Source organism: Delphinus delphis, chromosome 12 (genome assembly GCF_949987515.2).
Source record: "Delphinus delphis chromosome 12, mDelDel1.2, whole genome shotgun sequence".
In the NCBI taxonomy this organism is placed as follows: Eukaryota; Metazoa; Chordata; class Mammalia; order Artiodactyla; family Delphinidae; genus Delphinus; species Delphinus delphis.
This window is the reverse complement of record NC_082694.2, coordinates 14,442,964-14,469,233: the sequence shown is the minus strand read 5'-3', so window position 1 is coordinate 14,469,233 and position 26,270 is coordinate 14,442,964. Positions and strand designations below refer to the sequence as shown.

The following is a 26,270-nucleotide window of genomic DNA, read 5'->3' as shown; positions in this document are numbered from 1 at the left end:
GGCAACTTGGGGGTGGGCTGGAGGGGTGGTGGCCCCTGGGGCACCTGCTACCTGGCTCTGGGTGCTGGGTGCTTCCAACCTGGCCAGGCTTTCTCTCTGCACCTACACTGTGGAGTACAGCATGTTTGGGGGCAAATGAAGAGCTTGACGCAAAATGAAGACATAGTCATTTTAACCTTCTCATCTCTTTTTAACTGAGCACCGACATCTTTGCCGCGTAGATGAGCTTTTGTGTGTTTACATCACAGGAGCCATGTGCATCATTGACTCAAGACTTTATTTTTACAACCAAGATATTATCATAACAAGAACAGAGAGTAAGAGAAGAAACATACAAGACATGGGAGGGCAGAGGTGAAAGCTGAATGACTTCCTGGTGGGAGATCAAGTGGCCTCATGTCCCCCAATCCACAAGTTCCAAGCCCCAAAGGAGGTCCTCAGAACCTGAAGTGACTGTGGGAGCCAGGTCAGTCCCTCTTGGGAGCCTCATTTCCAGTCTGGGTCTGCTCTCTGGGGCCTTCTGTGAGGAGGGTCAGCCCCAGCCTGGGAAGACCAAAGGGACCCATCCCAGCGCCATCCCACGAGAGACTCGGGTCTCAATGTCACTGCCTTACCTGGACAAAGCAAGGTGGTGGCTGGATGGCCAACACTGAAATTCCCAGCCCAACCCAGGATGAGTACAGGAGCCGGAAGTGGTGCGCTGGAGCTATTTTGTACTCAATCCTCCTTGCAAGTTGCCTTGCAAGTTTCAGAAAGTGCCCTGGGGTTCTGAAGCCTTCTCTCTAAGATCCCGATGACCGTGTAACAAGTTGCTCCCATGCACGAGGCCCACAGAAAGAACTTGCAGTAGTTAAAAGCAGGCAGCTTCAGCAGGTCAGTGACACTTCCATGGTTGAGGGTGTCCTTTCTCTCTCATTTTTCCAGATCTCGCTCATCACCGACCAATGTATTTTTGTAGCAGGACACCAAAAACTTATCCTCCGCTCACTTATAAAACCTGAAAACAACAGCAAGCTGTGAAACCACTTATCAGGCAAATGCTATTGTATTTCCTGTAAGAGAGATAAATGGCACGTCAGGATGCAAGGCTCCACTCCAAGTAAGTAGCCTAGGGCCAAGAGTCTTGTGTTGGTATGTTTTTAGGGCCCAACTCAGTCATTAAGAAAAATTGAAATGCTCAAAAAAAGCAGCCCTAAGAACTCTAGCTTTGAATAGTGTTACTTCCTGCGGTACCTTCTAAGGTAAGGGATTCACCCATGCACACTAGGGGACCAGAGGAACGTGGCCTGCCGCTAGATGATTTTCTAAGGCCAGTTAGAGGCTGGGGAATGTCTGCCCCAAATTGCGACCTGAATTAGTAACAGCTGATCTTTGAGGCCCAGGGACTATTTCATCCACACCTGGATCATGATAGCAAAACCAGAGGTGGTTTTCAGACTTCTTTTTAGCCACAAACGCTTTTGTTCAACGACATCTTACAGGTAAGTGTAATTACAGGCAACGGATGAAAGCAGAGCTGTTCGGAATGAAAAGGGTGAGGGGGGCTAGGGTCCCACCCGGGGCCACCCCCAGCCCCTTCCTCGCCTGAGCTGATCCTCGGAACCCCTGGGGTTTGCCATAGCATGAGGTCCTGCAGCCGACTCCTCCCAAACTGGCATCAAATCACTGGGAAACAAGTTAAAACGAAGGGGGGAGGGGGAGGCACAACACAGGCAGCTCCTTGAGGGGGAGTCGTTCTCCACAACAGGTCACCACACGGAAGATTCTGAACAGAACATTCTGGAGGTCTAGAGTTCGACAAATACACTGAAGTTACTGTCTCTTAAGTACGGGGTAGTTTCTAAATCCAGCACGTAAAGTGAAAATTGCACACCATCGAAAATTGCCCATGAAATGCAGCAGGCATGTTTAAGCAACTATACAACACAATGTATACAAACACAATGTACTTTGCCAACTCCTGGGACCCAGGTGGGGTCAAGTCCAACACACACCACCAGGAGGGAAGGAATTTCACTGGTGGAGATGCTGGCCTTGGGGTGAACCGACTTGTCTTCGAGTTCGAGGCTGCTCTCTACTGTTCCAAGTGCTTTGAGCAAGTTTTCTTCTGTAAAAATAACCCTCCCGTGTCACGCAGGACCAAGTTGAATGAAATAACGGGTGGCAAAGAGTTTGGGATATCCTACTGGTTCTACCCATGCAGTAGTTGATTGTTTATTCAGTATCTTGTAATAACGTAAAACGGAAAAGAATCTGAAAAAGAATATATATAACTAACTCACTTTGCTGTACACCTGATGCTAACACAACATTGTAAATCAACTATACTTCAATAAAAATTTAAAAAAAAGAGTTCACTATTATTCTCAGGAGAGCTAAGAGCTAAATCTTACCATACTTGACATATACTTAGACGACTCATCGGTATTCTGTTTGCTTAGGTTCTCTCTTTGCCTGAACTCCATGAGCCCATCTATTGACACAGTGTGTGATTTTTTTGAAGGTGGTGTGTGTCTGGGGCTCTCGCAGTTGGAGGCTATGGGCAGCAGCAGGGGCTGAGGAAGCCGGGGCCACACCCAGGGCTGCGGCCCAGGCAATTTTCCAAGGCCCCAACCACTTACTGTTTCAGGAGGCGAAGCCGAGCTCTCCTCTGCAGGCCTGGAAGGAGAAAACAAGACCGCTGGTTGGCATGGGCTGTGAGCCACTGACACCGAGCCCCAGAGAGGGAGGAGGGCGATGAAGGGGCAGCTGACACCTCGGACCACTTCCTTGGTGCCAGGCTCTGCTCCAGACACCTCATGGGTTTTAACTCCCTTACTGGTTACGGCAAACCTAAGGGTTGGTACTCTTACTATCTCCGTTTTGCATATGGGGAAGCTGACATAGAGAGTGAGTGTGTTACTGAATGACTTGCCCAAAGTCATGTGGCTAGTAAGTGGCAGTCTGTGTGCCCTTAAATGCGCCACCTTGCCCTTCACAGCAGGTCAGGAAGCAGAAGTTGTACAGACAGGTGGTCTTAAATCAGAGCATGTGTATTCTGGGGAAGTGCAAGGTTTCCCCCGGGACGAAGGAAGGAAAGATGAGCATGTCTATTTACATGTTTATCTCATCCTTTTTATTTTTGAAGCACATTTAATAACATGCATAGACTATTAAATAAACACAGCTAGCATAAATATTAATCATTTAAGAATATAAATATAGTTATAATTATATATTGAATATATACATACATAATATATTAAATAAATAAATACAGCTAATTGAAGTTAGGGTTTATAACTAGAAGATTTTTTAACTGATGAGGTCCTTGATCAAAAAAGTCTGCAGACCACTGATCTCTAACGGTTCTTAGAATGGAATAAATGGATCCCTTTTTTGGGGGCGGCAATTGTATGCGAAAATATGCACATGGTGCATTTCTCTGCTGAGAGGGTCCATATTGCCATCATACGTTCAAAGGGGTCTGTGACCTATGAAAGAGCCACTGATCTAGTCCACGTCCTTGTGGGCCACCCCGTCCCATTTTACAGAAGCCCAGAGAGGGTAAGTGACTTGCACAAGGTGGCACAGGTGAGCAGAAGAGTCAGGGCTAGAGTCTGGGGCTCTGGGCTCTTGGCCAGCTGTGTGGGCCTCCCCTGAAGCTCCGTAGAAGGAGGTGATCCCACCTCTGAAGTGACGGGGTGCAGCAGCCATCTCTGAGTTTCCCCACAGCCTCACAGAGGGGAGGATTTCTAGCTTCTGGGAACATAACCCAAACCCTACCACAATCTCTGTGCACTGCTTCCATCCCAACTGCTCACGGGTGTTCCTGATTACTGAGCACATGCCCCGAGCCGGGCACTTGGGCGGGACTTTACAAAAGCAGCCCTGGGAAGTAGGTAACATGGTTACCCGGGGTGAGGCAGCTGAGGCTCAAGGAGGCCGGGGCATATGCCCAAGGTCACTAGATCAGGAATCAGCAGAGTCGGATTCAAATCCAAGTTCGCCTGACTCCAGAGACAGGGTGTTCTCTGATCCCTGAAGCTTGGCCTCAGGCCAAGAATCACTTCTTGGAACTATCATGGGTTCAGGGTTGGAGGGGCAAACTTCCAACAGGCTGCCATGTGCCCTGCTTCCCTAGAGAAGGAAGGACCCTCAGGGACACCTCCAACAGCAAAAGGGGTCGCCATGACGGCCCAGGAGGGCACAACTTACAGTGTAGGTGAATGGCCACGCCCAAGAACACCAGCAGAACAAGGACGACAGCCACCAGTGGGCCGACAATGAGGGGGGCACAGGATGGGCCTGGAAAACACACACATATTAAATATTTGAGATGTGCAGATGAACACAGAGAGGGAAAAATCAACCGGAAGCCCCACCTCCCAGAGAATACCGCTGTTTACATAGTTCCTTCCAGTCTTTTTTCTGGGCTCTTTAAACACATTGAGATCATTTCATATATAAAATTTCATGTCCCACGTGCAAATTTTAAAAATTAATAAACTCAGGAGCTATTTATGTTCAAATGAGATAGACAATTTGCATGCCTGGTAATGGGATTTTTCTTATTTATTTTTAAAACTTTTAATTTCAGAAGAAATACCTGAATATATTTTCACTGTAAAAGATTTAAGTATATGGTTAGAATGCCCCTTGGCAACGCAGCTCCTTCACAGAAGTAACTGTCATTGTTAATTTGCATGTACACATACATAATTTACATAGATACATCCCATAGAGCTTTTAAAAATACAGAGGCTTATATAGTACAAATTGTTCTGCAACCAGGTTTTTTTTTTTTCTTCACTTAAACATGCCAGCACATTCTTTTTTTTTTTTAACGGACATTTTGTTTGTTTCCTGTGTTTTGCAAATACCTCTGCAGAAAACATCCAGGTACATTTCTTTTCTTATGCAGGAGCCTGCCGGAGGCAGATACTGTAAACGAGAACTACTAACCATAGACTATATCCATCTTCAATTATAACAGATACTGTGAAATGCCTTCCAAAAAGGCTGCAGTGAATTCCATTCCTAATCACCCGTTGTGCACCCTGCCGACCCCTGGCATTATCAAAGTTTTTAGTTTTTGCCAGTCCAGTGGGTGAAAAATGATATTTCACTTCAATTCACCATTTGTCCATTTCAGCCTATTTTCATAGATTGGCCACGTATGATTTTTCTTCTATCAGTTGCCTATTTGTTCCTTTGCCCATTTTGTATGCTATGTAAACAGCAGAGTTTATATCATCGATGCCCCAAATCCTTCTCTGGCACCCTTTGTGTCCCTGTCGCTGGTCCCTATGAGTAGCTGAGGGAGCAGAATGAGGACCCATGGGTGAAAAGGGAAAGGCTGCAGATTTGAGCTCAAGGTTAAAAAAATTAGAAAGAGTTTTCGATGTCAGGGAAGGGGGAGAAGGTTTACTGAAGACCTGTTATGTGCCAAGTATAGTACTAACTACAAACGTCCATGTTGTGAGGAAGGAAGGTATTACTGTCATTCTTATCTCTCATTTTACAGTTCAGCAAAAACCAAGATTCAAAGAAGTTCAATTACATGCCCTAGGTCACCTGGATACTAAAAGGCAGGGCCAGGATTTGGACCCAGATGCCCCGAGTTCTACAGCCCCTGCCAGTCCCATCGTGACAGCTTAAGGGCAGGAGAGGTGGCAGAAGGGATGCAGTGGGCTGCTCCGTGAGAGGGAGCCTGCCATCACCAAGGCTGCATGGTGCCACGTGGAGAAGAAGGTTGGGTGAGAGGCCCTTGGAAGTCCTTCTCACCTCTGATGCGTGAGGGTTTCTGTCTGCCTCCCTCTCATCTCCCCCATGGTTCTCCCGACCTGGGGGAACCTCAGAAACATGGTGTGAAGTGCAAGAAACCAGGCATGAAAGACCACATATTCTATGACTCCATTTGTATGAAATGTTCAGAAGAGGCAAATCTATAGCAACAGAATGTAGATTAGCGGTTGCCAGGGGCTGGGGTGGGAACAGAGATTAGCTATAAACAGGCACAAGGGATCTGACAGTTTGATGGAAATGTTCTAAAACTAGATTGTGGTGATGGTTGTATAACTCGGTAAATTTACTAAAAATCATTGAGACATGCACTTGAAATGGGTGAATTTTATGACATGCAAATTATGCCTGGATAATGTTTTAAGTAAGGGAGGTGGACACAGGCTGCAGGGATCGGGGAGAAGGGTCAGGGGAGGCCTCCTGAGCTACGACCTGAACTAGAGGCCGAGAGACAGCTACCCATCCTCGGGTCCTCGGTGAAACGCGATCACCTACCAGGAAAACTGCCGCTTCTAGTAAAGGTGGCGAAAAGTCTGCTTGGGCAGGGAGCCAGTGGCCAGAGACACACCAGCGACACTCAGCCCCACCTTCTTTGCCTCGCTCGAGTCTTGGGGTCTCCTGAGATCTGTATCTCACCACACTGTTCCTGTGACAGCAGTTCAGAAATTGTCCCCCAGCACCTCCCCGGCTTGTCTCAAGGGGAGCAGGCCCCTCCCCATGGCGGCCTGTGGGTTTCTTTCATGATAACAAGCTTTCAGCTCTGTCTAGGTGCCCTGCCAAGCTGAGCGCCTTGTGTATAGTATCGCATTTTATCCTGCCTTGCCTGCAGCCAGGTGAGCATTCCCACTTGACAGGTGAAAGAAACTGAGGTTCAGAGAGGCTGAATCACTTGCCCAAGGTCGCACAGTATAAGCAGCGGTAGACAGGGATTCAGACCTAGACCTGGCTAACTTACCACTAGGCTACACTTCCCCATGGTCCTCACCCCCGATACAACCTCCACCTACTCCCCTTGACGCCCCTCCCCCCAACCTGGCCACCTTGACACACATCCTGGTTGTTCTTAATAACCTACTAATGTTGGAATTGCATCTTACCCTGGGATTTTACTGAGGGTTGGTATCAGAAATGATGCAAAAAATCTGAAGACCATTTTTCCATCATTTATAAACTGCTACTGAATTCATTATCATTCAGCGGTCCTTACATAAGAATGAACAGAGCAGATTTTTTTCTAGAATTTAGCGCCAGGATGAAGGCTTTGATGCCCGGGTTGTTTCTTTATATCATTGTGGTGGGAGGAGGGGTGTTAGTGATGCCACGTGACTTGGGGTCTGCTCTTTGCTTCGCTGGGTTTTTTGGTTCTTCCAGAGCCAGGGCACAGACCCAGGTTTTACATCCTCATCTTAGTGCCTCTACTGTCTTGGCCTTTTGTGTCCCTTTTTTGGTTATATGCTGCCTGAAATCCTTTAGGCAAAGTTGGGGGGCATACTTTATAAAATGAGCTCGTTCTGTCTCCGCCTTTATGTTCCCTAAGGCTCTGTCCTTCTGTACGTGGGTTCTGATTTGCTTTTTACTGTGAACTCACATGGCAGCTTCCCTCTCCCATGCCCTGGATCCAGCTAGATGCCTCCCCCCAGACTCTTTCTGATACTTTATATAAATATTTAAGATAAAGCAACACCAGTAGCATGAGGCGGCCCTGGTGCAGCTGCTTGTGGTTTGTCCTATGGGTGGGAGCAGGTGACACTTTCTTTTCGTCACCAGTAACTTTGGGGGGGACAGAGGTCAGTGTTTTTCCAGAAACACATTTGGCTGATGGGTTCGAGGCAAGTGTGTGTGTGCGTGTGCGTGTGTGTACTCAGCTACGGCGTCTGGTGCTTGTAGCACAGAGCAGTGAGCTGGTTTACTCACTAGTAAACATATATAAAGCACACACTGTGTGCTAGGTCCTCTATTAGGCATCAAAACTGGGGAAGGTTAAAGTACTGGTCCTTTGTCTTTTTTTATTACTTTTTATCGGAGTCTAGTTGATATACAATGTTGTGTTAGTTTCTGCTATACAGTAAAGTGTATCAGTTATAATAGGCATATATCTACTATTTTTTAGATTCTTTTCCCATATAGGTCATTCCAGAGTATTGAGAAGAGTTCCCTATGTTATACAGTAGGTCCTTATTAGTTATCTATTTTATATATAGTAGTGTGTATATGTCAGTCCCAAAGCATTGGTCCTTTGGGTTGAGTTTTTTGTTTGTTAACAGCTCTATTAAGAGATAATTTATATATTGGAAAGTTCACCCGTTTAAAGTGTATAATCTAATGGTTTTTGTTATAGTCACAGAGTTGTGCAACTATCGCCCAATCTAATTCCGAACATTTTAATCCCCGTCAAAAGAAATCCTGTGCCCATCCGCTGTCTTCCCCCCATTCCTTCCCCAATCCCCCAGCCTTAGGCAACCACTAATCTATTTTCTGTCTTCAAGCAATGTCATATTCTAGACATTTCATATCAAGGGGGTCATATAAGATATGGTCTTTTGTGACTGGCTTCTTCCGCTGTAAAATATTTTCAAGATTCATCCATGTGGTAGCAAATCATTACTTCACTCTTGATTACGGCTAAATAACACTCCATTGTATAGAGAGTTCATATTTTGTCAATCCATTCATCAGGTGGTAGACATTCGAGTGGTTTCTACTTTTTAATCCTGCTAGGAACATTTGTATGCAAGTTTTGGGTGGATGTATCCTTCATTGAGTTTTGTCCTGTGATGATTTGGGAGTGTGTCTCCCACTAGAGTGTGAGTTGCTGGACGATAGCACTGCTGTCACACTCAGCTCCCTTTCAGACCCCAGCTCAGGGCTAGAGAAACAGGCTGGAGTCCACACTTGGGAAGGGCTTGCGGAAGGAAGGAAGGAATGACGGCAGGGAGGGACGGAGGGAGGGAGAGTGTCTGCTGCCCTTCTGAGAATCCAGGGGTGTGGGAGAACTCACCCTTCCGGGTCACTAGGTTTGGGAACCGTAACACTTTCTTCTTGGGAGTGGTCTTCTTGGTGGGCTGCGGAGTGGTGGGAAGGACATCAACTACAAAAGCAAGACACATGTTTTGGCCAGGTAAACAGCAGGTGGATTCAGAGATAAATCTTACAACTGCACATCTCATATCCAGGGACTAAAGTCTTTCTCAGTGTTCCCTAGGCTGCTATAGGGCTTGAAGGTCACAGATCACTGGGATTTTTGATCTACTTCCCCGACTTTCAGATGAACCTGAAGGCCTAGGGATGGGGGTCTGTTTGGTGTCCTGGAGAGAGGGGCTCTGGAACCACCCAGATGTGAAAAGAGCCCCAGAACCCCTGATTAACCACTGCGTGACTTGGGGCAAGTCCTATCACTTTTCTGTGCCTCAGTTTCCCCCATGTTAATCCAGTGTCACGTGCTGAAGTGTTGGGACAGGGCAGACAGACAAGCCCACGGGGCAAAGGGAGGCACTTGGGGCTCGGAGATGCTAAGGGAGGGGGGACACCGGGCGCCGCTGAATCCAACCCCTGCCTCTGAGGGTTGGGGAAAGACATTTCACTGAAATGATTTTCTGCAAAATGGTAGGAGAGGGAATCGGGTGACATCATGAACTTGAACTCTAGAGTCAAGGGCAAAGGAAGGGGCAGCCAATGTTTGGTCGTTTGGGCCCGGTAGCTTCCATATAAAATGTGGACACTTCAGACACTCACTGCCCTGAGCCATGATCAGTAGAGAAAACGTGCCCCACTCTGCCTGCTCCACGAGGTTTCCAGAAGAGCTAACTAACCAGAATTAACCCTTCCCAAGCTCCCACCTCGGGCTACTGCCCATGCCAAGAGCGTCAGCTGAAGCTTATTGAACCCAACAACTCTGGGGACTGGCACTGTTTTCCCCATCTGATCTCCGAAGAAGCCTAGGCTCAAAAGGTTGAAATAAATCACTTGCTCAGAGTTCAACAGCCACGAAACGCCAGGGCCGGCATCTGGGCCAAAAGATGCGCGTCTTAGGCTCTCACCCCGCACGCCGCCTCAAGAGCAAATGCGTTTCGACAAAAAGTTAAGCTCATCAGATCATCAGAGCGCTGAGGGAACCTCCTGGAAAAGGGGAAAACAGCCCCAGTCTCTTGCCCTGAAAGCCTGGGAGGAGCTCGGCCCTCTGCTGCGGCGTTTTGACCTTCCATTACCCCCTTTAGTCCTCACTGCCTTGCAAGTATTCATTCCCCTACCTCCTACCCGTGGAGGCAGAGGCTCCCAGCGCGGCAGTGGTGAGCCTCGAGGGGGCAGCTCTACAGGACTTCGTGCCCTGCCTGGGCACAGTGGCCTGGGGATGGATGGGGGGCTTTGTGGGGGAGACTTGTTCTATTTCAATGTCTTCTTGCCCAGAGGCAGGTCCCCTTGATTCTTCCTGATACCACTCCGCCACCCCCAGTTGTCCCTACTTCTCTCCTCTTGGAAAGGGGCAGGAGTTTTGAGCCCATGGTGTCTTGAGGGGCCTGAAAAAGGCCCATCTTCCCCCAAATACGTTCTCTACCATCCAGGCTTCCTCCTTTAAAATGTACTGACCTTCTGGCAGGAGGGCAGGCTCTGACTCTGAATACCCGTACCCTGCGGAGATGATACGGTTGCCAGCACGTGTTGTGGGGAGGGACTGCCATTCCCGGGGAACCAGGCAGTGAGAGGGGTTTGGGAAGCTCAAAGCCAGGAGTGAGCGGGCGGTGGTACACGTGGCGGGAATCTTCTGAAAACCAGTTTTGCTTATTTCACCATCCACCTTTCCTGGACCCTGAAATCTCATGAGTGGGCAGTGTGGGGCTTATAGAGACAGAAACAATAAATCAAACCAAAACCCCAAACTCACAAAAGCCCAATTTTCAATGCAAGCATCAGTTGACACCCACCCCTCCAGGGATGCCTCGGCTTCCTGTCGGGAGGGCTCTCCCTACCTTCCCTACCTCCTGATTTAAGACCCGAGGTTGGTGACATGGGACGAGGGCATCACTCTGGTTTGTGTCTTCCTGATCATGTCGCTATGCCTGCACCTCCCATGCTGAGTGGTCTAATTCCTGGGGGTCCCCTTGTCACTCTCAATGCCCCCAGCCTGAAAAGATCCCAGGGGAGTGGGAAGCAAGACCGTGGGAGGCCCACTGGGCGTTGGCCTTGGGCTAACCTGGGGAGGGGGCTTTGAGGATTCCTTCACACCCTTGACAGTTTAACCCTCACCATCCAATATGGCAGCCACCTGCCACGTGCGCTACAGAGCACTTGAAACGCGGCCGTCTGACCCGAGATGTGCTGTACCCATAAATATCGAGCACTTAGCATGAAAAGCGAATGTAAAATATGTCAGTAATCATTTGTATACTGATTACACATTGAAATAATAATATCACTGATACACTGGGTTAAATAAAATCTATTATTTAAATTAATTTTACTTGTTTCTTTCGATTTTTTTGAACGTGGCTATTAGAAAATCTTAAAACATATTTCTACTGGACATGATGACTTAACTGCTGAGGAACTGCAGTTTCTAAGGGCTGGAGGGAGTCATGGAGGCCCTTAGCAGCCCCACAATACAGATGGGAAAACTGAGGCCCAGGAAGGGGAGCGACCTGCCCACAGGCACTGGGTAAATTTGCAGCAGAATTTGCAGCCGGGTCTGGGATCCAGCCTCCTCGCTCCTTGCAACTCTGGGCGTGGGTTCAAGCTCTGGGTCCCCATGCTCGTTCTTTCCCTGCGTGCACACTGGGAGGGGATTTCTGAAACCATTAGCAGGTCTGGGGACTCGGCCCAATCCAGCCACAGCCTCAGGTGAACGTAGCATGGCTGAAGGACAGTGTGCCCTGTCTCCAGAAGAAGCGGCGATGCTTTTAAGCAACCCATCTACAATGGGATCAAACAGCACCTGCCTCCCAGGGTGCTTGACAGCATTAAGTGAAATAACTACGTACGACACTTGTACCTGCTTGGCCCTGGGTTACTTTTTGTTTCTATTAGCGGTAGTGCAGTTGCTTCTGGAGGTCCTTCCCTCCTGCAGGGCGGGGCTCACTAAGAGTGGGATGTCCCAGGGCCTGGCACGCACCCGGCCCCCAGCAGGTGCTCGGTGCTCATCTACAGCACTGAGATTCTTACCCACACTCAGCTGAGTTCCCTTCCCAAAGGTCAGGTCGGGGTTCCCAACCGTCATGCAGAAGTAGACGCCGCTGTCGGAAGGCTTCACACTCTGGAGACTGAGAGTGTACCGGGAAGAATCTCGAAGCACAGTTAGCCTCTCCTGCCCCACCTCCTCGCCGTACACAGTCCCTCTGGTGAGATCCCAGAAGGCCAGGAACTCGAAGTGACTGTTAGCGCTCGGGGCCAGGCGCTGCCTCAGCCAGTAGATGCGAGAGTTAGTGGGGGAGGTTTTGGCTTCACAGGACAGCATCACCGTCTGATTGGTCTGAGCCGTCGTGGACGCAGGGGTCTGCAGAAGTACTGAGCTGCCTCGCAGAGCTGCGAGAAGCAGAAAGGGCAGAGACCATCAGCACCTTTTCTTGGCCAGGCTCGTGGGGCCTCAGAGTCACCCGTAGTCAAGTATGAGAGAAGTTATGAGACAGCCTGCCCAGTTGCAGGGCCTGGGGAAATGCTGTGTGGCCCCAGGACTCGGAGCTCGAGCACCCCATCCCCCATGCGATCGTCCACCAGGCAGGCGTTCATGATGCCAGCCTGACAAAGGCAACAGGGGAGAGAGCACCATTTGTTGACTGCATGCTTATGCCTCGTTCTTTGCATAAACGACCTCAATCATGCCTCAGACTTACTTTGGGATTTTTATTCCCATTTCACAGATGAGGAACTGAGGCATGATATGACTTATTCAAAGTCCTGCTTACAGCTAGTAAGTGCCCGGGGGTCAAACTCAAGGATTCAGTCTGAAGTCAAAGCCGGTTGCCTTTCACCTTGTCCTGCTGCCGCTCTAGGTAGACCTTCAAAAGGCTCCAAGCAGCTGAAGGAGACCCAGGGCAAGCTCAGAGAGGAGCTCAGAATCACCGGCAGAGCACGTGGCCGGTCTGGCCAACCTAAGAGAGGGCCAGCCACCATTTCTGGACAGTGACAACCAGCAAGAGGAACTCACTCTCCCCTGGTAGGCACAGTTCTAGCCTATTACTCCCCAAGCCCGTAATCAATTGGTCTCTGGATCCCCATTCCCGAGCGGAAGGACAGACACCCCAGACGTGGCGCTGGGAGTTCATTTCAGTCTCAGATGGGAAGCCCCTGCAGGTAGGGGATTGTTCAGGAAAGCTAGAGCAGAACACACAGACCTGGCCTTGAACCCCGTCTGTGCCCCATGGCGTTGTGGGACCTCAGGCGAGTCGTGGAGCCTGTCTCCTCCTATAAAAGGAGGGCGGCTTACTGCAGTCCTGCCTGCTTCTGAGGCTTAGAATGTCCGAAAAGCACTGCCAGGTGGAAAGTGCTGTATGTGGGTAAACCACTGTCTGTGTGTCTCACATCTCAGGGGCTGTTACTGGTAGCAAATGAAATCGTAAGGAGAGGATTAGAACGGGTCCTTCATGGCCAAGTCCAACAAACTGAATCTGACCAGGCAAAGCTTTCATTTTAGCTGTGGGGCAGAGGAGACTGCAGACCAGGGCAGAGACCCAGGAGCATCAAGGTCCAGAGAGGACACAGACCTGGATGGGCAGAGGAGGCCACAGTCTGTGTGTGTGTGTGTGTGTGTGTGTGTGTGTGTGTGTGTGTGTGTACCCAAGGCTTTCTGAGGTCGTGGCCCACATTCATAATCCTGCCTGTACTTGGAGCTCAGGCTCCCTGGCCCCAGAGTGACCTTCTCTAACACTGAAGAAATGAACTTAAACTTTTGGACTCCCCTCACACTCAGATGGCTCTGAGCTTCTGTTCGCACTGAGAATGAAAGGGTACCTGGGGCCCAAGTGACTGCTGGGCCTTCTCTCTTCTCCCCAAAAGCCATACTGTCTTTTTAGCAGAGTAGAGATTCTTCATTGTGTGGGGTCATTGACCTCCTGGGGGAGATAGTAAGAATCGACAGGGAATTCCCTGGCGGTCCAGTGGGTAGGGCTCCTCTCTTCCACTGCTGGGGACACAGGTTCGATCCCTGATCAGGGAACTAAGATCTTGCATGCTGCGCGGCTTGGTCAAAATAAAATAAAATAAAATAAAATAAAAAAGAATCACTGTGCTGAGTATGGTACGTGCATTATTTTGTTTAATCCTCACCAAATCTTTTGGGAGGAGACATATCATTTTACACATGAGGAAACAGAGGCTCAGGAAGGTTAACACATCTGCTTAACCTTATAACAGAGGCAGCTTAAGGTCACACAGCCTCTTTGTGGTGGATCCAGATTCAAACTCAGGTCTGGGAACCTAGAACCTGAGCTTTGAGCCACTCCTTGAATTGAGGAAACCCGGATCCACAGCATGGGCTCATGTGCACGTAGTGGGGCTGCAAATAAGATTCCAGAAGCTCTACCAAGAAAGCCCAGAGCGGACAGGGGTCGAGGGGCCCTGGGCTCTCTGTGTACGATCCTCGCCTGCGTCCTGACTTGAAGACCTCCTGGCTGAGACACACCCTGGTCTCTCTCGTGCCCACTTGCTTTGCAGCCCCTGGAGGCTGAACCCCCGGCTGTGGCTGAGTCCAGTCTGTGCTCCGGACCCAGAGCCAGGCCTTACCACACTCGTGGTCTCATTTGATTTATTTGATGGTCTCAGTCCCCCCGTGACTCCACTCTCAGAGGGACCTGCTGTTTCTAAAATGACCCACAGTAACACTAGTAGCTTCGAATGGCCTAGACTAGCTTCTACGTGAGATGTCTTTGAGTTCATTAGGTCAGAGCCCAGGCGGGCAGGCCTTGTCACCCTGGCAGGAGGGTCAGCTTTGGACGTCTTGAACAAGAGAGCAAATCAACCACAGGTTAGTGGGCAGTTTGGGGTGTGGAGGGGTTTCTTCTAAAAAACAGATTGACTGGGCTTCCCTGGTGGCGCAGTGGTTGAGAGTCCGCCTGCCGATGCAGGGGACACGGGTTTGTGCCCCGGTCCGGGAAGATCCCACATGCCGCGGAGTGGCTGGGCCCGTGAGCCATGGCCGCTGAGTCCGGAGCCTGTGCTCCGCAGCGGGAGAGGCCACGACAGTGAGAAGCCCATGTACGGCAAGAAAACAAAAACGAAAACAGACTGGGCTTGGCCAGAGGGACAGACTCTCCGCTATATTCTAACCACAACATTCGAACTCCATCGCTGCTTGTTCGGGGAGCCACACTGCCTACGACACCCACCCCCAGGGAGTATTCGGGAAACTGGGGACCCTGAGGGGGTACCCTGACACACCTGCCTGAGAACTGGCAACAGCCTGGTATCTGGTGGATTGTGCTACATACTTCCCCGGAAGTAATAAGAATATGTCTACAGAACCCTGGGCCGAGCGCCGGTGCACTAAAGCCAGAACCAGGCCCCTGGCCCCTTCCTGGGGCACATCTCTGCCAGACCTGGACAAGGGCATTTTCCCTTCCTCTCTGGACCTCCTTTTTCTCTTTTCTGCCTTCCCATCTCCTTCAACCCTCCCTCCTCCTTCCTCTCTCCCTCCTCTCTTCCTGTCTCCCCTTCTAGGTTCAGGCTTTGGGGCAGAGGTGGCCTCAGTCCTGAGGCTCCCGGGAGCCCTGGGGTAATGAGCTCCCTGGGAGGTTTTCCACCCCCAGGGACTGTGCCTGCCGGCCGCCTGCCGGGCGCCACCGCAGCTCCGGGCTCTGGGCTGGGCATCCCACGGGGACAGTTTTCCCAAACTCCACGGCTCAGGCTCTTCCCGGGTCCAGCGAAGCCCACCGGCTCCGGCCCCGCGCGCCCCAGGGTCTCCCCGCCTTACCTGCCAGCTGCGCGGCGACAAGAAGCCAGAGCCGCGGCTGCATCTCGGCGCGCCCGGGACACCTGGTCCTGGCGGGGCTCGGCTAAGACGGTCTGGGCTGGGACCCGGCGGGGCAGCTGGGGGAGGGCGGAGCGGGTAGCAGGGAGGGAGGGGCCCGGCGGGGGAGAGGGGCGGGAGTCTGGTGAGAGGATAGCAAGGTCTCTGCCCTCATCCTCCCCGCATTTCAAAGGTCTTGGCTGCGTCTCCAAGCGATCGCACGTGTGTGATCGCCTCCTGCCCTGGGAGGTCAGAACAGGATCTTCACTCCGTGTGACTCCACATGAGGCAGCTGAGGCTCAGAGAACTCAGGATGCTCCGGAGGGTCCCACGGGAGTGGTGGTGGAGCAGGACCCCAACTCCGGTCACTTCCTTCCTTTCTGAGTGGTTACTGACAGCAGCCTCCTGTGTACTCCAGGGCCAGCTGGACCTGAAGTCGCCAAGACCCAGGCCTTTCCCTCAAGGGCACACACTTGTGCGGGTGAAGGAAAGTTAACTGACAGTGACATAGTCTGATGCTGAGGAAGGTGAGCTGGGGCGCCAGCCTGGACCGGAGGCAAAACCAGACCTTGACCTTCAGAGTCTGGAAGAGCTGAGAAGATTAGGGTGCTCTCTCTACCCCCCCACCCCCCAATGTATAATTTCTGTTAAAATAACATTGAAATGGGGAGTTAGCAGGAGATCAACAAAGATGCCCGCCCACTTTGAAGCTGTGTGTGTGTGTGTGTGTGTGTGAGTGTGTGTGCCCCCCCACCCTGCTCTCCCCTCCTGCTGTGCGGTGCCCTGCAGCTCTGTCTGCCGGTGATGCAGTCAAGGTCTGGGCAGGGACACTTGTCAGGGTGATCTTGCTGTTCAAATGCAGGTTAACAGAGGAAGCGGGGAGTGGGAAGGTGGGGGAGGAGGAGAGCTGGGTATGTGAGGGCCTTCGGGGCAGAGGGAACCTGGGGAGGACGGTGGGAGAAGGTCACAATATCAACAAGGACCTAGACCCGCAGGCAGGCCGTGTGGGTCACCCTAAAAGCCTGGAGTTTACCAAAGAGGGGATGGAGTGTCCTTGGAGGTCTAAAGCAGGCCATGGGGCAAGGATACTTTCAGCATCCAAAGCCAATCTCCTTTCCAACCTATTCCTGCCTCAGCTCCCTTACCCGTCGCTGGGGACCAGCACTGCTGAGCTGGGTTCAGAGTTCAAGGGGCTGCTCCTACAGCCCAGTCAGAGGCCAGAGTCTCCCTCCATATTTCCTAACCAGGAGCAACCGCTGAGGCCTGAGCGTACACAGGGCAGACCTGGGGAGACCACACATTAGTGTGAGCTTTTTTCTTTTTGAAGTGAAATTCACAAAACACAAAGTTACCATTTAAAAATGGATATAATCCAGTGGTATTTAGTACATTCGTGATGTTGTCCAGCCACCGCCTCTATTTAATTCCAAATCATTTTCATCTCCCCACAGGAAATCTCTGTCCCAATTAAGCAGTCTCTCCTTATTGCTCCCTTCCCCCCCAACCCCTGGTAACCACGAATCTTCATTTTCCCTCTATTGATTTACATATTCCGAATATTTCGCATAAACAGAATCGTACAACATGTGGATTTTTGTGTTTGGCTTCCTTCACTTGCAGTAATGATTCTGAGGTTCACCCATTTTGTAGCATGTATCAGTACTTCATTCCTTTTTTATGGCTGAGTAATATTCTGTTGTACATATTTACAACATTACGTTTATCCCCTCATCTATTAATGGACATTTGGGTTGTTTCTATTTAGTTGGCTACTGTCAATAATGCTGCTATAAACTTTCTTGTGTAAGTATGTGTTGAGTACTTGTTTTCAGCTCTTTTGGGTCTATTCTTAGGAGTATAATTGCTAGGTTATACGGTAATTCTGTGTTTAACTTTTTGAGGAGCTGCCAAACTGTTTCTATAGCAGCTGTGCCTTTTACATTTCCACCAACAGTGCATGAGGTTCCAGTCTCCCCACATCCTCACCGACACCTGTTACTTTCTGTTCTTTTTTATTTATTTATTTTTAATATATCCATCCCAGTGGCTGTGAGGTAGTATCTTTGTGATTTATTTTTATTTTTATTTATTTATTTTTTTGCAATACGCGGGCCTCTCACTGTTGTGGCCTCTCTCGCTGCGGAGCACAGGCTCCGGACGCGCAGGCCCAGCGGCCATGGCTCACGGGCCCAGCCGCTCCGCGGCATGTGGGATCTTCCTGGACCGGGGCACGAACCCATGTCCCCTGCATCGGCAGGCGGACTCTCAACCACTGAGCCACCAGGGAAGCCCCCTTATTGTGGTTTTGATTTGCATTTTCTTAATGGCTAATGATGTTAAACATCTTTTCATATGCTTCTTGGCTATTTGTATTTCTTATTTGTGTGTCTATTCAAATCCTTTGCGCATCAAAAAGATTAGGTTGTCTTTTTGTTGTTGAATTATAAGAACTCTTTATATATTCTGGATACCCGACCCTTCTCTGATATATGATTTGCAACTATTTTCTCCCATACAGCTGCTTGTCTTTTCACTTTGTTAATAATGTCCTTTAATGCACATAACTTTCTAATTTTGATGAAGTCCAATATTTCTATTTTTCTCTTGCTGCTCATGCTTTTGGTGTCATATTTCAAAATCAATTGCTAAATCTAGGGTCATGAAGATCTACCCTGATGTTTTCTTCTAAGAGTTTTATAGTTTTAGCTCTTATAATTCAGTTATTGATCCACTTTGAGTTTACGTTTATACATGGTGTGAGGTAGGGGTCCAACTTCATTCTTTTGCATGTGGATATCAAGTTGTCCTGGCATCATTTGTTGAAGAGACTATTCTACCCCCATTGAATAGTTTTAGTATGCTTGTTGAAAGTCAGTTGACCACAGAGGTATGGGCTTATTTCTAGACTCTCAATTCTATTTCATTGATGTATATGTCTGTCCTTATGCCAGCAACACATCATTTTGATTACTGTAGTGTGATAGTCAAGTTTATGTCAACTTGACTAGGCCACGGATGCCCAGATATCTGTTTAAACATCACTCTGGGTGTGTCTGTGAGATTGTTTCTAGAAGAGAGTAGCATTTGAATTAGTGGACTGCTTAAAGCAGATGGTTCAACCTAGTGTGGGTGAGTAACATCCACTGTGTTGAGGGCCTGAATAGAACAAAAAGGTGAAGGAAAGTTAGATTTGCCCTCCTTCTGCCTGTCTGCCTGAGATGGGACATTGATCCTCTCTTGCTCTTAGCACTCCTGGTTCTCAGGTCTTTGAACTAGAACTGGAATCTACACCTTTGGCTCTCAGGCCTTTGAACAACAAAACCCAGGCTTTTGTGGGTCTCCAGCTTACAGACAGAAGTTCATGGGACTTCTCAGCCATCATGCTTGAGACAGCCAATACCTTTAATAAATCATATATATCTATCTATATCTATATCTATACCTCTTATTGGTTCTCTTTCTCTGAAGAGCCCTGATTAATACATGTAATTTTGTAGTAAGTTTTAAAATGGAGAAGTGTGAGTTGTCTAACTCTGTTCTTTTAAAATATTGTTTTAACTATCTGGGGCCCCTTATATTTCCATGTGAATTTAAGAGTCAGCTTTTCCATTTCTGCAAAAAAAGCTGTTGAAACGTTAATAGGAATTGCATTGAATTTGTAGATTGCTTTGGGTAGTATTGCCATCTTAACAATATTATGTTTTCCAACCCATGAACATAGAATTTCTTTCCATTTATTTAGGTCTTCTCTAATTTCCTTCAGCAATTTTTTTTTTCTTTTCTTGGTTTCCGTGTACAAGTCTTTCACCTTTTTGGTTAAACTTATTCTTTGGTATTTTATTCTTTTGGATGCTATTGTAAATTGAATTGTTTTCTTAATTTCCTTTTTAGATTGCTCACTGCTGGTGTATAGAAACACAACTGATTTTTGTGTATTGATCTTGTATCATGCAAATTTGCTTAATGTTTATTAGCTCTAGTAGTTTTTCTGTGTGTGTGGATTCTTTGAGATTTTCTTCTTATAGGATCATGCCATCTCAGAATAGAGATAGTTCTACTTCTTCCTTTCCAATTTGGATGCCTTTATTTCTTTTTCTTATCTAATTGCTTTGGTAAAACTACCAGTATAATGTGGAGCAGCAATGGTGAAAGCAAATAACTTTGTTTCATTTTTGATCTTAGGGGAAAAGCTTTCAGTCTTTCACCATTGAGTGTAATGTTGACTATGGTTTTGCTGTACACATAAGTGTATGCTATCGTGTTGAAGAAGTTCCCATCTATTGCTAATTTTCTGAGTGTTTTTTAAGATGAAAGGTTATTGGATTTTCTCAAATGCTTTTTCTGCTTCAAGTGAGTTGATTCTGTGGGTTTTTTCCCCCTTTGTTCTGTTAATGTGGTGTATTACATTGATTAATTTTCTTATGTTGAATGGTTCCAGCATTCCTAGAACAAATCCCACTTGGTCACAATGTGTAATCTTTTTAATATGCAGTTGGGTTTGGTTTGCTAGTATTTTGTTGAGGATTTTTGTATCTATATTCTTAAGGGATATTGGTCTCTAGTGTGACCTTTGTACAGGATCGACCACTGAGCTGCTTTGGCCTGTGAATGCTTTCAGAGCTGTAGCCATTCCTGTGCTGTAGTCAAAGCAGCAGAGGCATTAATGACTGTAAATCATCTAAGCTGAGCCACGTTTCCAGTTTTACTCTCCAGCCTCTGCAGGCTCTGCTGATCTAGAAGAGCTTTCTTGTCCTCATGCCATTCATTCAACAAACACGTAGAGGGAGCCATCTAACCCCGTGTTCAGCCCAGGGAAATCAAGGTGTATGAGAGCCAGTTCCTGCCCTTCAGGAGCTGTGTCTCCTGCCTGACACAGACGTGTTGCCAGACAATTACAATTGCAGTCAGTTCAAGCTCCACATCACCCATGAACTCCCGTGCTAAAATCCACGGTCCTGATACTTACCTGCCCTGAGTCCTCTGTCCCTGACCCTTCTGTACCCATCATTCTCAGCGGGTGGTTGCAGGGAAGGGAGGCAAGTGTGGTGTTGGGAAAGCAGGGGCCCCTTCTAGCCCTGCCACTCACCATCTGGGTAACTTGGGTACATTTACTCAACTCTTTGAGCCCCAGTTTTCTCAACTGTATACTGGAAAAAATGATCCTAACGTTGCGGGGGACAGTGATGCAGACACGTGAACTTTCTAGTAAAGAACTTTCAAGTTAAGGGACTCAGATGATGTGAAGTGCATCTGAAACAGCCTGAAACAGGTTATTGCTTCCTGATGAAACACAACTAGCCCAGACCCTCCTAGAAAGCCCAAGCCACTCAGCCTAAAAACTTTCCCAACCTCCAGGCACAGCTTTAGATATACTAACTATTCATAACCAGATTGCACCCTCCCCAAATTATTCCTTATTTGAATCTTTACCTTATACCTCAACATGTCAGCCTGTATTTGAAACATATATGGCGTGGTTTAGGCTGGTGTTTCCCTCCCTGTCGTTATTCACCCCTCACCTTTATTTTTCCAGATTTATGTATTCCAGGATGGCATTTTCTCTAAATTGACCTAAAAAGAAAAGCTCAAGTAAATTAATTTTTTTTAAAAGTCTAATGAAAAGTACCATAAATGGAAAGTAACTGTTACATACGATGCAAACAAAAGCTGAAGTCAGCAGGGGAGGTTAACAGCCCTAGAGAGGGGTGTAAAGACACATTAGCACTGAATGGAGCCTCTCTCCTTGCACAAGGAGTGGAGGAGAACAGTGAACTGCCTTCTCCCTGTGTCATTCCATGTTGTTTGATGCTGTGTTTGTGCATTGCCTAAAGTAGCATTTGGAAACAAAGGTGGGAAGAGCACTGGGTCAGGTCTCAGAGGATCTGGGTTGGAATTGTTGCTTGGTTCTTCCAGCCCCTGAGGTCTTGAGTTCCTCCTTTGATAAATGGAGGTAAGATACCAGCCTTGTTTGTCTCCCTGGGTTGTCTTCAGGGACAAAGGAAATCAGGGACTCGATTTCTAAATTTTTGTTCAGTTGAACTTGAAGGCTAAGCTGGGCATTCTCAGAGGGAGAAGAAACCTCTGGGAAGGGGGCACCTTTCGTAGACTTATGGGGGCCTATGTTGATCGTCTGTGTTTGGGGTAGGGAGAGGGAACTACCGGCATTTTGTGGTTGGGGACTAAGGATGCCAGATGTTCTACAAATGTGGGATGATACCAAACAGCAAACAATGGACACTCCAACAACCTGCAAGCCTCTCAAAGTCTATCCGGACCCACATCCAGGGGGGTTACCTGCTCATCATGACCCAATTCCAGAAATGAGCTCTATTATATATACATCCACAAAGCCTTCCTTCCTACTTTCCTTCTTTGTATCTCACTTGTATTTCATTCTCTGCTTTATCTCAGTGCCTAGAACAATGACAGGAATTCAGTATTTGTTAACTACATGAATAGATAAATGCCTATTTTCCTATTAGGTTGTTCATATTCTCTTATTAAATGGTAGAAGCTATTTGTCTATTAGGGTTATATCATTCAGGGCCAGATCAAGAGACAAACCATACCAGTAATTTAAACAGAGAAAATTAGATATAAAGAGTTTTTAACTAATAAAAAGTGGTTAACAACTAAAAGGGGTATAAAAAAACTACAGCAGGCAGACTTTCCTGGTGGTCCAGTGGTTAAGACTCTGCACTTCTACTGCAGGGGGCACGGGTTCGACCCCTGGTGGGGGAACTAAGGTCTCACATGGTACCGCCAAAAAATAAGAAAAAAAAAAAAAGACTGAGGTAGGGATTGGCGAGCTTTTCGTGTAAAGGGCCAGGTGGTGAATAGTTTAGGTTTTGTGGAATAAGAGGCATAATCAAGGATATTATGTAAGTACTTATATGACAACACAGAAAACAAATTTCCACAATCTTTGTATTGATGAAATTAAAACTATAATAATAATTGAGTACAAGCTTTGTAACAAAGTTCTTTAATGAGAAGAATGGGATCCACTGTTTTGGGATAACATTTTGCTTCTTTGGGGTTCCAGTGTGAAAACGGTTCTTTGATGAAGGGCTGTACACGAAACAGGCAGAGGGCTGGATCCGGCCTGCAGGCTGAAGGTTGCCCACCCTTGACGGTTAAGGGAGGGTGAACAGCGGAGAGAAACTTGGAAGAGGGCCTCCCATGACTGAGGGTCAGAGCTCTGCAGAGAGAACATAGATCTCTCAGGTCACACAGCCCCCCAGTGACAAAGAAATATGTCAGAGGGCTTGGGCTGCCACCAGATCAAACACACACAAAGGCAAGAGTTGCTGCCCCGGAAAACAGGCAAACCCGGGAAAAGGAAGAAAGTCCCTCCAGCTCCCAGTTTATGGTGTCCCTCTAGCGCCCTCTACTGGCAGAGACTAACTAGCCGGCTGGCAAAGGAGACACGTTTACAGGGTCCAGTTTCACAAAGCGGAGCAAAGAAGCTGCTAGGAGCTAAGAGGCAATCATTTGATCACGGGCACAAGAGATATTAGTAGAGAGTGTTGCAAATATTTCTTCCCAATCTGTTTCTTACCTTTAAAATATTTATTTATTGGAAAGGTAGTAGTCTCATATAATACAAAATTCAAAATAGAAATGTACACTTTGAAAAGTTAGTCTACCAGCTACCTCCAACTACCCGCTTCCCCCAGCTCAGTTCTTGCCCCCAGAGCCCAGTTACCAGTGTTTCGTGTATCTTTCTGGAGCTGCTCAATGCATATGCACAATGCATATCTTTTCATTTCTGTTTTAAAGAAAATGTACCACAAAATCTTCTGTTATATGCAGAGTTTAAGTGTTTTTGCAAATACACGGGGTTTTTTTCTCCTTTTTTTTTTTTTTTTTTTTTTTTGCGGTACGCGGGCCTCTCACTGCTGTGGCCTCTCCTGTTGCAGAGCACAGGCTCCTGACGCGCAGGCTCAGCGGCCATGGCTCACGGGCCCAGCCGCTCTGCGGCATGTGGGATCCTCCCGGACCGGGGGGTGAACCTGTGTCCCCTGCATCGGCAGGCAGACTCTCAACTACTGCGCCACCAGGGAAGCCCTATTTTTTTTTTCTTTTATGGCCCCTGGCTAACGTGTCTTGTTCAGGAAAGCCATTCATATTCCAAGATTGAGAACAATTTTCCTCTATTTTCTTCTAATACTTTTCTATTTTGGTTTTAAATTGACATCTTTAAACCAACTGGGTTTTTATATTTGAACAGAGTCTGAGGTGGGGATCTAATTTTATTTTCTTTGAAGTATGGCTATTGAATTGCTTCAATACCATTTAACCCAACCTTTCCAATGGATCCAAGTCATTTAATATCCAGGTCCCAGATCTCCAGCATCAGTAGCAACCACCGAGGACAGCTTCATCCTACAAGTCCCACTCGTGGGTGCTACATTTGCCAGGATGCTTCTTCTCTCTACTGGACCTTCTTCCCTCCTTCATGGGGTCCCAATCATGGGTGCTCTTCTTTCTGTACTTGGACTTCTCTGTGCTTCCTGGCGCCACTCTGGCCTTCCTCCTGTCCTCCTGGTGGGTCTCCTCTTCATCCCTGTGGTGCTTCCTCTTCCACGATACCTGCTCCTCATTGCCATGTCCTCCTCCTTTCTCCCTGGACCTTCCCGTCCAGCCTCCGTCTTGATCTCCTGCCTGATGGACGCCGGTGTGGTCCTCTGAGAAGCAGCTGGTCTCTTCTCTGTGTTGTGCTGTGTGTGGGCCAGTGGTCATTCCTCGCACAGGTGGGCTTGGAAACCACCGGATATTGAAGAAATGGTCGTGTTTTTTCTGACAGTGATTTACAGGTTCCAGTCTTTGCCGGAAGTGATGACTATTGGACAGGGTGGGTAAGCGGCGTTCCACTGTTTTCGGCCTTTTGTAGGAACGGGCTTGTGGGGCCTCCTGAAGGGGACTCTCTGCTCCAGCATTGGAGGTCTGGGTGCAGTGTGGTCCTTTTCTCTGGACACAGAGTCTTCTGTCCCCTTTCTAAAGCAAACCTCTGGTTGTAATCCTCTGGCTCTTTGCTTTCTAATATAATCCTGAAGTTCATGTTGAAAAGAGTCATAAGTCTTAGAATTTTCCATTATATTGACTATGGATGAAACTCTCCCAAGGAAGATGAAGAAGAAACTTTCTGTTAATTGTTTTGCTATAAATATATGCTTTTTTCTTGAAAAGATCAGGTTCTCCAATTTCTAGTGGAGATTATATTATAATCATGTGCTGTAAATACCATGTAGCCATTGATTTTGAAAATATATGGTTTTGAGGCAAACAACCCAATCGAAAAATGGGCAGAAGACTTTAACAGACATTTCTCCAAAGAAGACATACAGATGGCCAGTAGGCACATGAAAAGATGCTCGACATCACTAATTATTAGAGAAATGCAAATCAAAACTACAATGAGGTACCACCTCACACTGGTCAGAATGGCCATCATCAAAAAATCTACAAAAAACAAATGCTAGAGAGGGTGTGGAGAAAAGGGAACCCTCCTACACTGTTAGTGGGGGAATGTAAGTTGGTGCAGCCACTATGGAAAACAGTATGGAGGTTCCTCAAAAAACTAAATATAGAGTTACCATATGATCCAGCAATCCCAGTCCTGGGCAGATACCCGGACAAAACTGTAACTCAAAAAGATACATGCACCCCCTATGTTCATAGCAGCACTATTCACAATAGCCAAAACATGGAAACAAACTAAATGTCCATTGACAGATGAGTGGATAAAGAAGATGTGGTACATATATACAATGGAATACTAATCAGTCATAAAAAAGAACAAAATAATGCCATTTGCAGCAACATGGGTGCAACTAGAAATTATTCCACTAAGAGAAGTAGGTCAGAAAGAGAAAGACAAATACCATATGATATCACTTATATGTGGAATCTGAAATATAGCACAAATGAACATATCTACAAAACGGAAACAGACTCACAGACATAGAGATCAGACTTATGGTTGCCAAGGGGGGGAAGGAGAGGGATGGACTGGGAATTTGGGGTTGGTAGATACACACGATTACATTTAGAATGCATAAACAATAAGGTCCTACTGTATAGCACAGGGAACTATATCCAATCTCTTGGGATAAACCAAGACTATTAAAGAATATTAAAAAAGGAATGTATATATGTATAAAACTGAGTCACTTTGCTGTACAGCAAAGATTGGCACAATACTGTAAATGAACTATACTTCAGTAAGAAAATATATGATTTTGATATAGACTGAGAATCATAAAATATAATGGACTAAGAAAATGAGTCTTTAAACACTGTGTAAATTTGAGGATCTGGAAATATATCTTTTTTTTTATTTTTATTTTTTATGGTGGTGTTGGGTCTTCGTTTCTGTGCGAGGGCTTTCTCCAGTTGCGGCGAGCGGGGGCCACTCTTCATCGCGGTGCGCGGGCCTCTCACTATCGCGGCCTCTCTTGTTGCAGAGCACAGGCTCCAGACGCGCAGGCTCAGTAGTTGTGGCACACGGGCCTAGTCGCTCCGCGGCATGCGGGATCCTCCCAGACCAGGG

The 26,270-nt window shown here is 47.5% G+C and overlaps 1 protein-coding gene across 2 annotated transcripts; it reads right to left on the bottom strand.

Annotated features, from left to right (window-relative positions):
* Positions 1–280: 280 nt before the first annotated feature.
* Positions 281–16,006, bottom strand: CD8B (CD8 subunit beta). 2 transcript variants are annotated; one of them, XM_060027713.1, is made up of 6 exons: positions 15,680–16,006; positions 11,938–12,297; positions 8,783–8,872; positions 4,198–4,287; positions 2,622–2,658; positions 281–997 (listed from the first exon to the last, which is right to left on the bottom strand). In XM_060027713.1, the coding sequence occupies exons 1-6, from the start codon at positions 15,720–15,722 to the stop codon at positions 985–987; spliced, it is 633 nt and encodes a 210-aa protein (XP_059883696.1). In that variant the 5' UTR covers positions 15,723–16,006; the 3' UTR covers positions 281–984. The 2 variants fall into 2 exon arrangements, with proteins under 2 accessions (XP_059883696.1, XP_059883697.1); XM_060027714.1 differs by having other exon boundaries at positions 8,783–8,846.
* Between the last annotated feature and the right edge of the window lie 10,264 nt (positions 16,007–26,270).

Bases quoted from the DNA above. Each gene is read 5' to 3' on its own strand.
- CD8B (XM_060027713.1), bottom strand. From the start codon at position 15,722: ATGCAGCCGCGGCTCTGGCTTCTTGTCGCCGCGCAGCTGGCAG. The intron at 8,873-11,937 runs GTAAGAATCTCA...TTGCTTTTGTAG, and splicing joins GGGAACTCAGCTGAGTGTGG to TTGATGTCCTTCCCACCACT. The intron at 4,288-8,782 runs GTGAGTTCTCCC...TGTGTTTTCCAG, and splicing joins AAACCTAGTGACCCGGAAGG to GCCCATCCTGTGCCCCCCTC.